The sequence below is a fragment of the Theropithecus gelada genome, chromosome 2, assembly GCF_003255815.1.
Source record: "Theropithecus gelada isolate Dixy chromosome 2, Tgel_1.0, whole genome shotgun sequence".
Classification (NCBI taxonomy): Eukaryota; Metazoa; Chordata; class Mammalia; order Primates; family Cercopithecidae; genus Theropithecus; species Theropithecus gelada.
In genome coordinates this window covers 41,831,808-41,845,429 of record NC_037669.1, presented here as the reverse complement: position 1 = coordinate 41,845,429, position 13,622 = coordinate 41,831,808, and the positions used below count along the sequence as shown (strand labels likewise).

The 13,622-nt window shown below is 45.8% G+C and overlaps 1 protein-coding gene across 3 annotated transcripts in view; it reads left to right on the top strand.

The window, feature by feature from the left end:
- The window catches only part of ILDR1 (immunoglobulin like domain containing receptor 1), a 35,220-nt gene extending 25,078 nt beyond the window's left edge, over positions 1 to 10,142 (top strand). For 2 of the 3 annotated variants that reach the window (XM_025377001.1, XM_025377003.1), the window contains 3 exons: positions 3,860 to 3,991; positions 4,205 to 5,025; positions 10,062 to 10,142. In XM_025377001.1, the coding sequence (XP_025232786.1) occupies positions 3,860 to 3,991; positions 4,205 to 5,025; positions 10,062 to 10,103 (995 nt within the window). In that variant the 3' untranslated portion in view covers positions 10,104 to 10,142. The remainder of the gene's footprint in view (positions 1 to 3,859; positions 3,992 to 4,204; positions 5,026 to 10,061) is intronic. The other variant, XM_025377002.1, reaches the window with a different exon arrangement.
- The last annotated feature ends 3,480 nt before the right edge of the window (positions 10,143 to 13,622 follow it).

The following is a 13,622-nucleotide window of genomic DNA, read 5'->3' as shown; positions in this document are numbered from 1 at the left end:
GAGAGTGGAAGGGAAAGGGAAGCAGCCTAGCCTCTGAAGACAGAAAGGAAGTCATTAAAATGTGGAGGATGATTAAGATGTAAGGGAGGAAGCTGAGGGAGCTCACATCTTCCGACTCAATTTCAGCAAATCAAAATTCTAGATGCAGAAGGAAGCTTCAAGAAACATGTCAGTGATTCTTGAACTTCTTTGATCACATCCCACCTCCCCAACCTGCTCCCACTTTCTAGTGAGAGTTAAAAAAGGATTAGAGAGGAGAAAAATGAAAATACGACCAAATTTTAGTAACCCTTGATAGTTCACCTAGTAGTGGTAAACAGCCCTCAGTAGGACCTAAAGATAGACGTTTTTGAAATGGAAACGTACTTTTTCTGTGAAAACTGGAGAAACGCCTTTCATCCCTAGAGCAGTTACTGGCCCTCCTTACTGCAGAACCTCCAGGCATGCCCTGCAGTATGCCACAGCCACGGTGAGAATCTCTGATGTCTCCTGCCCCATCTCCTTCCACCTCACAGCTGAAGGAAGTGAAATCGAGGGAGGTTTTTCCACAATTACTGTGTTACAGCCTGTTAGCAGTGGGCCCTGGACTAAACCTAGGTTTCTTGGCTCCATGTTCAGGGCTGGTTCCTCTTCCTCAATAGAGATGAAGTCATTAGCAGAAAGTTCACTGGCAGGGGAAGACCTAAGAGGTGGGGAATGTTTAAGTTGCTGCTATAGAGAAGGGAATGCATGTTTGAGAGGTCAAGAAGGAAAGCCCTATTGGGAGGAGGGCTATTTGAGGTCAGTTGCCTGGTTGGGACCCAGAAGCATCTGCTGGTGGTTGCCTAAAGCTAAAATGACGAGAGTTCAAAGAGGCATGGGATTCTAGGAAGCACCTGAGGATGTCCCAGAAATGACTGGTCAGTCAAATCAGGGAGGACTGGTAGTTTTGGAGAAAGCAAATAGACTGAATGACCATAGGTTAAAAGAAGGGCAAGGGCTGGGCATGGTGGCTCACGCCTGTAATCCCAATACTTTGGGAGGCCAAGGCAGGTGGATCGCCTGAGGTCAAGAGTTCAAGAGCAGCCTGGCCAACATGGTGAAACCCCATCTCTACTAAAAATACAAAAATTAGCGGAGCATGGTGGCGGGCGCCTATAATCCCAGCTACTTGGGAGGCTGAGACAGAAGAATCACTTGAACCCTAGAGGCGAAGGTTTCAGTGAGCCGAGATGGTGCCATTGCACTCCAGCCTGGGTGACAGAGCAAGACTCCGTCTCAGAAAAATAAATAAATAAATAAATAAATAAATAAATAAATAAATAAATAAAAGAAGGGCAAGAATGGGTTCTGTAAGAGTGGAGGGGGGATGGTAAGGGATGGTGAACAAAGTGTTGTTGAGAGTCCTCAGCAGTCAATTCCAAGTTGATTCCTACATTGTTGAAACAGGGAGCTTGTTGAAAATACAAATTTTCTTGCCTTGCATTAGACCAACTGAAGGAGGGTCCCTGGGAATGAGGTTCAGAAAGCTGTAGTTTTAAGGGTGACTAAGGCAGACTTTACTCCACTGAGGTTAAGAGATAACTTATTGGGAGTCTTTTGCAGCTTTGTTGCCTTGTCCAGGTTTCTTACTTTTATTGCCTATCTGATTCCCCATTAGGTGAGCAACAGATACCCCTGAGAGCCTAGACATCCCGTGAGGCTGTTTTCAGGGATGCGGGGGAAGGCAGGCAAGAGAAAAACTCAAAGACTGTGTCTTCCATCCTATTTCATTAGTTTTAGTGCAACAAGGAAGGGGGAGACCCTGGAAAAAAGGTTGTAGTAACTAAGGAAGCAGGTGAGTTAATCTGTGGACCGTGTGAAAAAACTCGGGGAAATGTCAGAAACACTCATGGAGGATCTGGAAGGGTTGTTAGAGAGTTATTTGTGGAGGGGGTCCCTTTAGTGAAAAAAATCATTTGAGGAGCAAAGAGGAAGCACAATTCTGCCTTTCTCCCTGATTGAAGGAAGCAGGAGAAGGAGTGGCTAAATGGGAATAGGACCATCTGGAAGAGGTGAGGATTCCATTAAAGGGGTACAGTGGGTAGGGTTGTTCTCCTTGGAATCAGATGTCCCCAGGCCATGGAAGGAGAGACTAGTCTGGAGTGGACTTTGAAAGGTCTGTAGCTGAGTTAGAGAGAGGTAAATTGAGGAGGTGCCTGCAGGGAAGGTTTTTTGCTTCATCACAGAAAATAAAGGAGTCTGGGGACTCGGTGGTACGGCACACAAAGAGCGTAGGCTTGAGCATCGCACAGGTTCACATCCTGGCTTTGCCAGTCTAGCTGTGGGACCTTAGGCTGGGAAGGTAATCTCTCTGAGCCCAACTTCCTCATTGGATTCCCAGATGAAGAGATTTTTCAGAGAACTAGTTAGCTTATGTAAGGTAAATTACATGTATAAGGCTGGGCATTCCAGTATGTGTGTTGGTGGTGGCCAGTAGAGGGAGCTGGGGAGCGGCAGCTCTGCAGAGGGAGAGGGCAGCTCTGAGCCTGTGGACCTGTCTTCAGGGAGGCTCGAGGCTATCAATTGGCATGAAGGTGTAGCTGCTGGGGGAGCTGCAAGTTTGCATCTGATTTCCTCCAGGCTAGGCTGTGACTCACACTGAGGGTTGACACTCCGGACACTTCTGGGGACTCTCTTACAACCACTTCCTGTTGTGCTGGGAGTTTCATACTGGAATCACTGGGCAGCCCACTGGATGACCCCTTTGCTGCTGGCCTTGGCAAACCCTACACCCTATGTGTCTGTGTTCAGGATGCCAGCTTTCTGCCCCCTTCTGTGCCTGGGCCCTGCTGTTTTAGGGGTGGCCACAGGGCCCAGGGAAGCAAGGAGGAACTGAGAATGCCAGGCTGGGGCCTATCCTTGTTCACACTGAGGCCGGCACTTCCTGCCCTCAACATACAGGTACGCGTCCAACACGCATGGATAGGCAGAGCACTTAGGAAACATGAGGCATTCAGCCACAACTACCCCAAAATAGAAAAGCATGAACAAAAACAATGAAATGCTTTTGTTTTTAATTAGTACTCACTGTGGGTTGTATGCCTCAGACCAGCCCCACCTAAGGGGCTGGAGTGACATTTCTATGGATCCTTGCACTACTTTTTTATATGATTTTCTTTGCCATAAAGGAAATAGTATTTCTCATCCCCCTTCCCTGCCTCTACCCCACCCCTTAGAAATTCCCCTACTTAGGGACAATCTCAATAAGGTGAGGAGAAGAGTAGAAAGGACCCACTGGAATCTACTTGAGCTTTTTGCACACCCTTGCCTTCTTCCCACAAATTTTCTTCCATCCAGGGTTGGCGTGCCAGCTAGAAACACTCTTCCATATAATTGCCAAGTAATTCTGCCCATTATCTTCAGTATCATGCCCTTCCCTTTTTCTTTCACTCTTCGAGCAGATGCCACCAGGCCCTGACTCCCAGCCTCCTCTAAGTCCTTTGCATCTGTACCTTCTGTTTCTGGCCTTTGGCTTCTAGTTTTGTTGGCCTATGGCCCAGTAATTCATTGTATGCTAGTATCCATGAATCTACCTATGCATTTTGGGTGACCTTAGGAATGGGCAAGATGATGAAATGATTTTGAGGCTAGGAAGTCAAGTTTTAAGAATATACTTTCCTGGGATACAGAAGTTGCAGTCTTGAAGAGAATTTAGTTCCAGCTCCTTGCCAGGGGGACATTTAATTTACTACCCCCTTAACCCTTACTCCCATGCAAGATAGGTGAGAATGGACAAGAGAAGCTGGCCTCTTGCAGGGCCCCTAGGTGGAGAGAAGTGAAGTGGGAGGTGTGGGGCTTGCCTGGCTGAGGGTCTGCATTTCTCCTTCTTCCCCTGCAGCCCTGGCCCGCCACCGCTACATGAAGCAGGCCCAGGCCCTAGGTCCTCAGATGATGGAAAAACCCCTGTACTGGGGGGCGGACAGGAGCTCCCAGGTTTCATCTTATCCAATGCACCCGCTGCTGCAGCGAGGTAAACTCTTCCAGAGATTTGGGGTAGGGGAGGGCAGAGGGCAAGGGCAGGAACATGGGCTACATCAAGGCCTCCGTGACCAATGTGGCGGGCATCTTCATGATGGAGGATGGGAGGGAGTCATGCTAACCAATGTCACATTTTGATGTCCTGATTCTGAGGTGTATGTTTTGGGCCATTTGTTCTATATGTCATGTCCTTGTTTCCATTCAGATTTGTCCCTGCGGTCCAGCCTCCCTCAGATGCCAATGACCCAGACCACCAATCACCCTCCCATCACCAATGGTGTCCTGGAGTATTTGGAGAAAGAACTGCGGAACCTCAACCTGGCGCAGCCTCTGCCCCCTGACCTCAAAGCCAGATTTGGCCATCCCTGCAGCATGCTGTCCTCCCTGGGCTCCGAGGTTGTGGAACGCAGAATCATCCACCTGCCCCCACTGATCAGAGACCTGTCATCCTCAAGGAGGACCAGTGACTCCCTGCACCAGCAGTGGCTCACCCCAATTCACTCCAGGCCCTGGGATCTGAGAGATGGGAGAAGGCAGCACCATTACCCTGATTTCCACCAGGAGCTCCAGGACCGGGGGCCAAAGTCTTGGGCATTGGAAAGAAGAGAACTGGACCCATCGTGGAGTGGAAGGCACCGTAGCTCTAGGCTGAATGGGTCACCCATACACTGGTCAGACAGGGACAGCCTAAGCGATGTCCCCTCGTCCAGTGAGGCACGCTGGCGGCCGAGCCACCCTCCTTTCAGGAGCCGCTGTCAGGAGAGGCCCCACAGGCTCAGCCCCCGGGAGAGCACTCAGAGGCACGGGAGACGACGCAGGCACCGCAGCTACTCTCCTCCCCTGCCCTCCGGCCTCAGTTCCTGGAGCTCTGAAGAGGACAAGGAGAGGCAGCCCCAGAGCTGGGGGGCCCATCGCCGCCGCTCGCACTCCCCACACTGGCCCGAGGAGAAGCCACCTAGCTACCGCTCACTGGATGTCACTCCAGGCAAGAATAGCAGGAAAAAAGGGAGTGTGGAGAAGCGCTCGGTGAGCCTGGGGCATCCTGCTGAGGGTCGGGCATGGGCAGAGAGGACCCTCCAGCCAGGCATGACCACAGCCAACACAGGCTGCCTCTCATTCTGCCACAGAGGGTGCCTCCTCCCTGTTTTGCCCAAATTACACTGTGGGCTGGGTGGACTACCTCTTGCTAAAGCTAAAGAAATCAAGCGCGTGCAGAGTGCAGGGGAGAGTTCGCTGCCTGTGAAGCGCCTTCTCGCCATCGCTTCGGCTGTCATCACAGTCCTGTGGGGCAAGCCAAGCGGGGTCACGGGAGAAAATAAGGCTCAGCATGATTAAGCACCTTGCAAGCTATGAGCTAGGACTTGAATGCAGGTCGTTGTGGCTAAAGCCTCACCTCCTTTCACAGCTGCTTTGCTTTCTTTAGTTAGCAACCCATTTCCATACCCCAAATTAGAACACTGGGCCTGACAGAAGACACTTGTTAAGTCAGCATTCAAGGCCCTGGTATATGTGAGGTTGGGACCCTCTGAGACATCCCCTGGAAGGGACCATTAAACTGATTTTTAAAACCCTGATATTCCATATACAGGCCAAAACATTAAGATTCTGTGGATAGGCAAGATGCCAATGGGTGCCAGACATAGTTAAAAGGGGAACACAGAAGGGCGTAGGCCTTTAGGGCCTCTGGATGCAGATCTTTTGTGTTGTTTTAAAGAAATGACTTTAAAAATTATTTGGGGCTGGGTGCAGTGGCTCACGCCTGTCATCCCAGCAGTTTGGGAGGCCGAGGCAGGTGGATCACCTGAGGTCAGGAGTTCGAGACCAGCCTGGCCAACATGGTGAAACCCTGTCTCTGCTAAAAATAAAAAAAAAAATTAGCTGGGTGTGGTGGCAGGTGCCTGTAATCACAGCTACTTGGGAGGCTGAGGCAGGAGAATTACTTGAATCTGGGAAGAGGAGGTTACAGTGAGCTGAGATCGTGCCATTGCACTCCAGCCTGGGTGACAAGAACAAAACTCTGTCTCAAAAAAAAAAAATTAATACATCCAAATAACAGCATTCCTTTAATGTTGCCACTTTGCAAAGCTATGTTGCCATTGCTCAAAAACATTAATAAACTGCCTCAGAGCCAACTTACAGGCTACCCATGAAGATCTTTTCTCTATTTGACCAAAATCCTTTTCTCTTTTGCTTCTGTTGAGATAGTCAAAGGTATATGCAGTAGCTCTGAAAGAAGTTCCCGGAGCAGAGAGATATTATAAAAGAAGAACTGTAGTCTCTCACAGGTTTTGAAGGATACAACGCTCATTTGGAAGTACATGTTCTGCTGTGAGTGTTTTAAAAACTCAATCACACACATGGTGTGTGCAAAGGAGCAGGCCTCTTAGGAGAGCCACAGTGCTGCTCTTTCTAGAGCAGAACCTTGGTGAGAGTGATTTGTGAGGAAGGTAGCAAAGACCAGCAGGCATTTCTGTAATAATCAATGGCAATTATATCATCTTCTCACACATGTCCCTTGAGTGATAAGGATCAACAATAGTGAAAATAGCTACTCCTTACTAAGCGGTACTGAGTTACAGACATCTTATATAACATCTTGCTTAATCCTCACAACCACCCTGTGTGTTTTGTACTATTATCCTCATTTACAGATGATACAACTGTTTCTTCTGTGTTACCAGTAAGAAAATTACATGCTGAAAGAAAACACAGTCAAAGCTGGGACAGTCATACCTCCTTTACGCATGTTGTGACTAAACCAGGTCTCTTCATTATAACAATAACAACAACAAAGTTAAGATCCAGTTTTGGACCCCAAATCTACAGGCTATCTTCTTCTAAGTTAAATTATTTTCTGTAAGTTAAATTATGTGGCTTCTTGTAAGTGAGAGAAGGGTGAGGAACACCAGTTATATTCCAGACACTGGATAAGCCCTTTAAGCCCTTTCCAAACTTTCTTTTTTTCTTTTTGAGACAGAGTCTCGCTCTGTCGCCAGGCTGGAGTGCAGTGGCGCGATCTCGGCTCTCTGCATCTTCCGCCTCCCCAGTTCAAGCGATTCTCCAGCCTCAGCCTCCTGAGTAGCTGGGACTACAGGCATATGCCAGCACGCCCGGCTAATTTTTGTATTTTTAGTATAGACAGGGTTTCACCATGTTGGCCAGGATAGTCTCAATCTCTTGACCTTGTGATCCACCTGCCTCGGCCTCCCAAAGTGCTGGGATTACAGGCATGAGCCACCGTGCCTGGCCTCCAAGTTTCCTTTCATTTAATCCTCACAACTATGGGAGGCTCAGAGAGGTTGAGTAGCATGCCCAAAGCCACACAGCCAATAGGGAGTGAAGCTCAGGTTTGAATTGCACTTTGATTCTCAAGCCTGTGCCCTTTCTGCCTCCTTAGAGAAGTATAGTCAAGTGCAGTGGCATGTACCGATAGTCCCAGCTACTCAGAAGGATAGGAGGATCACTTGAGCCCAGGTTCTAGGCTCAGTGAGCCATGATTGCACCACTGCACTCCAGCCTGAGCAACAGAATGTGACCTTGACTCAGAAAAAAAGGAAAGAGAGAAAGAGATTATCATTTGGAGTCAATGATATCTTCTGGTGACTTTATTTCTTCCTCATTTTCTGAAAATATCACAGCTTCCTTTACCACCTACCACAACCAAACCAAATTTTCAATTGTAAAGTTACTCCCAAGAAGCAAAGATTTTGTACAAGAAATTGTAAAAGCCTCCATTGTTTGGAGTTTCTTTGAGCTTATCTCCCAAGGAGCTATCACTTTACTTATCACATTCAACTTTCCATTCATATTCTGACAGTGAGCAGAGGCCCAGGACCAAAGCTCGATTTGGGAGATTGCTCAGTTTGAAGGGCACTGTGTTTAGTTTGTTTTGTTTGTAACTTAAATTTTGAATGCCTTTACTGAGGCAAAGTCTGCAGGGCCAAAGTCATGCTCTTCCCTCCTCTCCTTGGGCTGGCTGCTGCTTCTTACACAGGCTGCCTTCCTAGCCTCTGAAGTCATTAGAGCTTGTAATGAAACGTCATAATACAACTGGGCCTCTAGATGGGGACCTTCCATCGTGCAGCACTGGAAGTTTCTGTTTACTGCTTGAGTTGATAAGATGTATCACTATTTTCCTAAAGCAGGCTTTCAGCAGTTACAGCTTTACCATAACTTTTTATAAAATGCTTATTTAAAATACTTTGTTTGGCATTTAGAGAAACATAAATGGAACAATTATTTTTTGGTGTTCATGTGGAACCTTCTCTCTCAAGAGTAATGTTTAACAAATAGATACTGACAAACAAGGGCTTCCATACAGATGATTTCATGGGAACCTGAAATAGGTAGAAACTATATGTTACACAGTGCCCATGAGAAAATGGAAGTTATATTGAGGGATCTTCCACCCAACTTCAGAACCAGGATTCCAGCCAAGCTCTTCTCAATTCAGGTCTGGTGGCCTTTTCACTCCACTGAAGCTATAACCTCAGAAATATAAGGAGCAAAAACTTCAAGCTTTTACCTTCAGTGATTACAGACTTGTGTGGCCCAGGCTCCTGGACTCCTTCCAATCAATTATCTTTCTTTCTAATCTTGTCCTAAGACATTCTCAAAGTATTTCTGGCTTGTTCAAAACTTGGCCAGTAGGCCGGGCGCGGTGGCTCAAGCCTGTAATCCCAGCACTTTGGGAGGCCGAGACGGGCGGATCACGAGGTCAGGAGATCGAGACCATCCTGGCTAACACGGTAAAACCCCATCTCTACTAAAAAATACAAAAAACTAGCCGGGCGAAGTGGCGGGCGCCTGTGGTCCCAGCTACTCGGGAGGCTGAGGCAGGAGAATGGCGTAAACCCGGGAGGCAGAGCTTGCAGTGAGCTGAGATCCGGCCACTGCACTCCAGCCTGGGCAACAGAGCCAGACTCAGTCTCAAAAAAAAAAAAAAAAACACTTGGCCAGTATACACCTGTTCTAATACAAGAGAAAGCCAAGGTGTTCTTTCTTCTCCAACCTAAATTCAAACTTCCTGTAGAGAATCCCAGCTTTTTTCTTGACTTTTTGATTTAATTTTTAGAAAGTTTTATGTTGGCATTCTTAATCTCCTACTTTCAACAAAATGTCTACTCCTTGATCATGTCTAGGTTTTCTTTTAGCAAACTTGGACAAGTTCCTTTTACTGCCTTTCATTGTTTTCTATTATGTCAGAGAACATTTATTCTGCAGTATTTTGATTAGAAATCATGACCCCTGAAACTCACTTTCCTGATAAATTGGAAACTTTCTTTTTTATAGCAGCGTGAATGTACATACATATGTGATCCCTTTTGAGCAGTATATTTTAGGACAGATACCTTGTTTTCCTATTTCAAATAAGATGAGGAAGGTCACATTCATGGACCACAACTATAGATATTCAAAACTTAAATAAAATGATCCCCTACCATAGCTAGAGAAATACGAGAAATGTCAACCACAGTTCTTCACCCTCACCAAGGAAGTGGAAAAAGCCCAAAGACCAAGTGGAGTGGAATAACTTCTAAAAAAAAAAAGCCACTGAGTATGGTCAGGAAGAAGTAATTGGTGATCTTTGAAAAACAACTTCAGAGAAATACTAAGGTTTGAAGCCAAACTTTTTAGAAGAAGGCTGGGAAGGAATGATTCAGGAGATTATAAAAAGGAAAAAGAGAACTGAGCAATGTCTTTATGAATGAATGGGAGGGAGATGGACTGGAGAATGGAACAGGGTACCACTTTTTGAGTCTCAGGGAGACTTGAAGGTATTAGAAAACAGAGCAAGAGGCAGAGTGAATTAGACTGGATTAAATGTTCAGAAATTAAAGGTATTTGAGGGAGTCTCTAGAGAGGTAAGCAAGAAAAACCTAAGCCTAGGGAGAGAGATTGGTTTCATGAAGAGTAAAGAAGTATTTTTTAGGTTCAGATCTGCTGTCCTGGCAGCCACCACCCACTTAGGATTTATGAATCAAGCACACCTTATGTGTTACATGCATAGACGGATTACACTGACTGGATTTTTTGTGTGTGTGTATTCTTCTATTCCCCAGGAGAAAGACAGCTCTCATAGCGGAAGGAGTGTGGTCATTTAGTCACCAAGCACACAGCACAACTTCTGTGGCTACTTCTCGGCTTCTACGTGTCATCAGCATCACCTAGATTTCCAGCTGACTTGGGACCTGCAAGTCTGAATCTAACAGTTTTGGCTTAGATTCTGAGAATCAAATAGAAGAATTTTAAATACAAGATTTTGAGATTGGGTGTAGTGGCTCACACCTGTAATCCCAGCACTTTGGGAGGCTAAGGTGAGAGAATCACTTGAGACTAGGAGTTCTTTTTTTTTTTTATTATTATTATACTTTGAGTTCTAGGGTACATGTGCATAACATGCAGGTTTGTTACATATGTATACTTGTGCCATGTTGCTGTGCTGCACCCATCAACTCGTCAGCACCCATCAACTCGTCATTTACATCAGGTATAACTCCCAATGCAATCCCTCCCCCCTCCCCCCTCCCCATGATAGGCCCCGGTGTGTGATGTTCCCCTTCCCGAGTCCAAGTGATCTCATTGTTCAGTTCCCACCTATGAGTGAGAACATGCCGTGTTTGGTTTTCTGTTCTTGCGATAGTTTGCTGAGAATGATGGTTTCCAGCTGCATCCATGTCCCTACAAAGGACACAAACTCATCCTTTTTTATGGCTGCATAGTATTCCATGGTGTATATGTGCCACATTTTCTTAATCCAGTCTGTCACTGATGGACATTTGGGTTGATTCCAAGTCTTTGCTATTGTGAATAGTGCCGCAATAAACATACGTGTGCATGTGTCTTTATAGCAGCATGATTTATAATCCTTTGGGTATATCTCCAGTAATGGGATGGCTGGGTCATATGGTACATCTAGTTCTAGATCCTTGAGGAATCGCCATACTGTTTTCCATAATGGTTGAACTAGTTTACAATCCCACCAACAGTGTAAAAGTGTTCGTATTTCTCCACATCCTCTCCAGCACCTGTTGTTTCCTGACTTTTTAATGATCGCCATTCTAACTGGTGTGAGATGGTATCTCGTTGTGGTTTTGATTTGCATTTCTCTGATGGCCAGTGATGACGAGCATTTTTTCATGTGTCTGTTGGCTGTATGAATGTCTTCTTTTGAGAAATGTCTGTTCATATCCTTTGCCCACTTTTTGATGGGGTTGTCTGTTTTTTTCTTGTAAATTTGTTTGAGTTCTTTGTAGGTTCTGGATATTAGCCCTTTGTCAGATGAGTAGATTGCAAAAATTTTCTCCCATTCTATAGGTTGCCTGTTCACTCTGATGGTAGTTTCTTTTGCTGTGCAGAAGCTCTTTAGTTTAATTAGATCCCATTTGTCAATTTTGGCTTTTGCTGCTGTTGCTTTTGGTGTTTTAGACATGAAGTCTTTGCCCATGCCTATGTCCTGAATGGTACTACCTAGGAGACTAGGAGTTCAAGATCAGTCTGGGAAACATAGTGAGAACCCATCTCTACATAAAAAAAACAAAAAAAAACAAAAAAACAAATTTGGGTATGGTGGCATGCACTTGTAGTCCCAGCTGCTCAAGGGGCTGAGGCAGGAGGATCCCTTGAGCCCAGGAGTGCAAGGCTGCAATGAGCCAGGATCCCATGATCACACATCTGTTCTCCAGCCTGGGCAATAGAGCAAGTCCCCATCACTAAATAAAACCAAAAAACCAAAAAAGAAAAAAGTTAGAGTGTGAGGAATTACCAACTATAGTTTTAGCCTTGGTTCATGCTCTCTTTCATATTTATATAGTCTCTGACTTGTAATGGACCCTGACTGGAATGTGATTCCTCAGATACTTAGTAGCCTGAGTCTTTCAGTAGATTACACTGCCCAGAACCATGGCCATTCTCAGAGTGAGAACTTGGGAATTTTTAAGAAGAAATCAAACACGTTTCAGGAAGAGGAAATCTATGGAGTATTATAGGGACATTCCCATGGGAATGTGTCTTCCTCCATGGCAGGTCTTGAGGGTCCTTTCTTGTTAGGAGTTTATCCTGCCATCCCCATGCCCAGTCCTGAGGTTCCAGTCAGAGATGGCATAGGAAATACCCCAGCCATGTGCCACTCATGGACTATTTATTATAAGTGTAGAAAATCACAGAGAAGCAGTTTTGCACCAGCCTTGTTCCTGTGCCTTGTTTTCCTCTTGGTCCTTTTTACCTGTATATCTAATTTATATGTTCGTATATATTGTGTATTGATTGAAGTCACTTTAAATCCTTCTTGGGAATGACACAGTATATAAATAAGAAAGAAAGAAAGAAACCATACCAAGCTGAACGTGCTGCCCCAAATAAATATCTGCTTTCCTACTCTGGTGCATTTGATTGGATTAAGCCACCTTCACCACTAAAGTTCAGAGAAGACCCCGACCAACCTAGGGAGTTCTGGAGCTACCATTCTCCTGGCACTACTCAGCCTTTCAGAGCTGAGATTTCCCAAGCAGAAACATCCAGGCAGGTCTTGCCACTCAGAGGGCCCCAGGAAGAAAGGACTGTATTTTCACTATAATAGGCTTTACCACCCACTCCCATTTTTCTCAGCTCCTTTGGAGGCTTCATGAATCCATGTGTGCTTGATGTAGAGATCCACACTGAGCAGACTGGAAGGAGATGGCCTGAGTGGAGGAGAGTGTGTGTGTATGTTCCTCAACAGTATCCTTATGTGCTCACTTTAGATCCTATTTATTGACACATCCATTTTCCCCCAGTCTCGTTAATTTAATTACATGTGGAGAAAATAGGTTAAATTTCTGCATTAGGTAGACTTCTCTGGGATTTTTGATTATTCATATGTAATTGGATCTAAATTAGCAAAAAATATATATATTTACAGATAATGTAGACATAACATTCAGTAGGTGAGAGACTTCTGGTCTGGACAAGATGGCATTGTCCCATTTCCCTTGCTATGCCCTGCTAAGCACAACTTAATATATTTTGGAAATGGTACAGGAGAAAACCAAAGGAGAATTCTAAAGGGTGTTAAGAAGAAAGCAGGCTGGTTTGAAAACCCAGGACCAGAAGAACAGCACAGAGGCAGGGCATCTTATATCCCCCTAACTATCAGAAGGTGTTTCCTCACTTTCCATCTAGCAGCATAAGGTAGCCCAGTAGCTCATTCTTCCCCCTGAACCTAATGGAGTCCCTCTGGCAACCTCAGGCAGGGGGACTGATTGGGAGTCCTAAAAAAATAAGTGACCAGGGGAAACCCCTTCTTCCCTGCTGGGTCAGAAACTCCTCTTTTCCAAGGAAAGATACTGAGGTGGACAGGAGGAGCCAGTATGAGAAACCTAGGAAAAACAGGTGGTCCAGTTGAGGAAGCCTTTTTGCACAGGCCTAACACTCTCCTCTCCTGCCCAGAGATACTAGGATCGGCTGGTAGAACCAGGAAAAGGGATCTGTCATAGCCAACATCGCTGAAGCCAGCAACCTGATCACAGAAGCCACTTTGTAGAAGCAAGACTCTCCTCCCAGGAGAGATATCTGGGCAGCTAGAGGCACCTGCAGGATTTGTCATAGCCCGACCTCACCAAGAGATACCTGGCAACCCAGTCGGG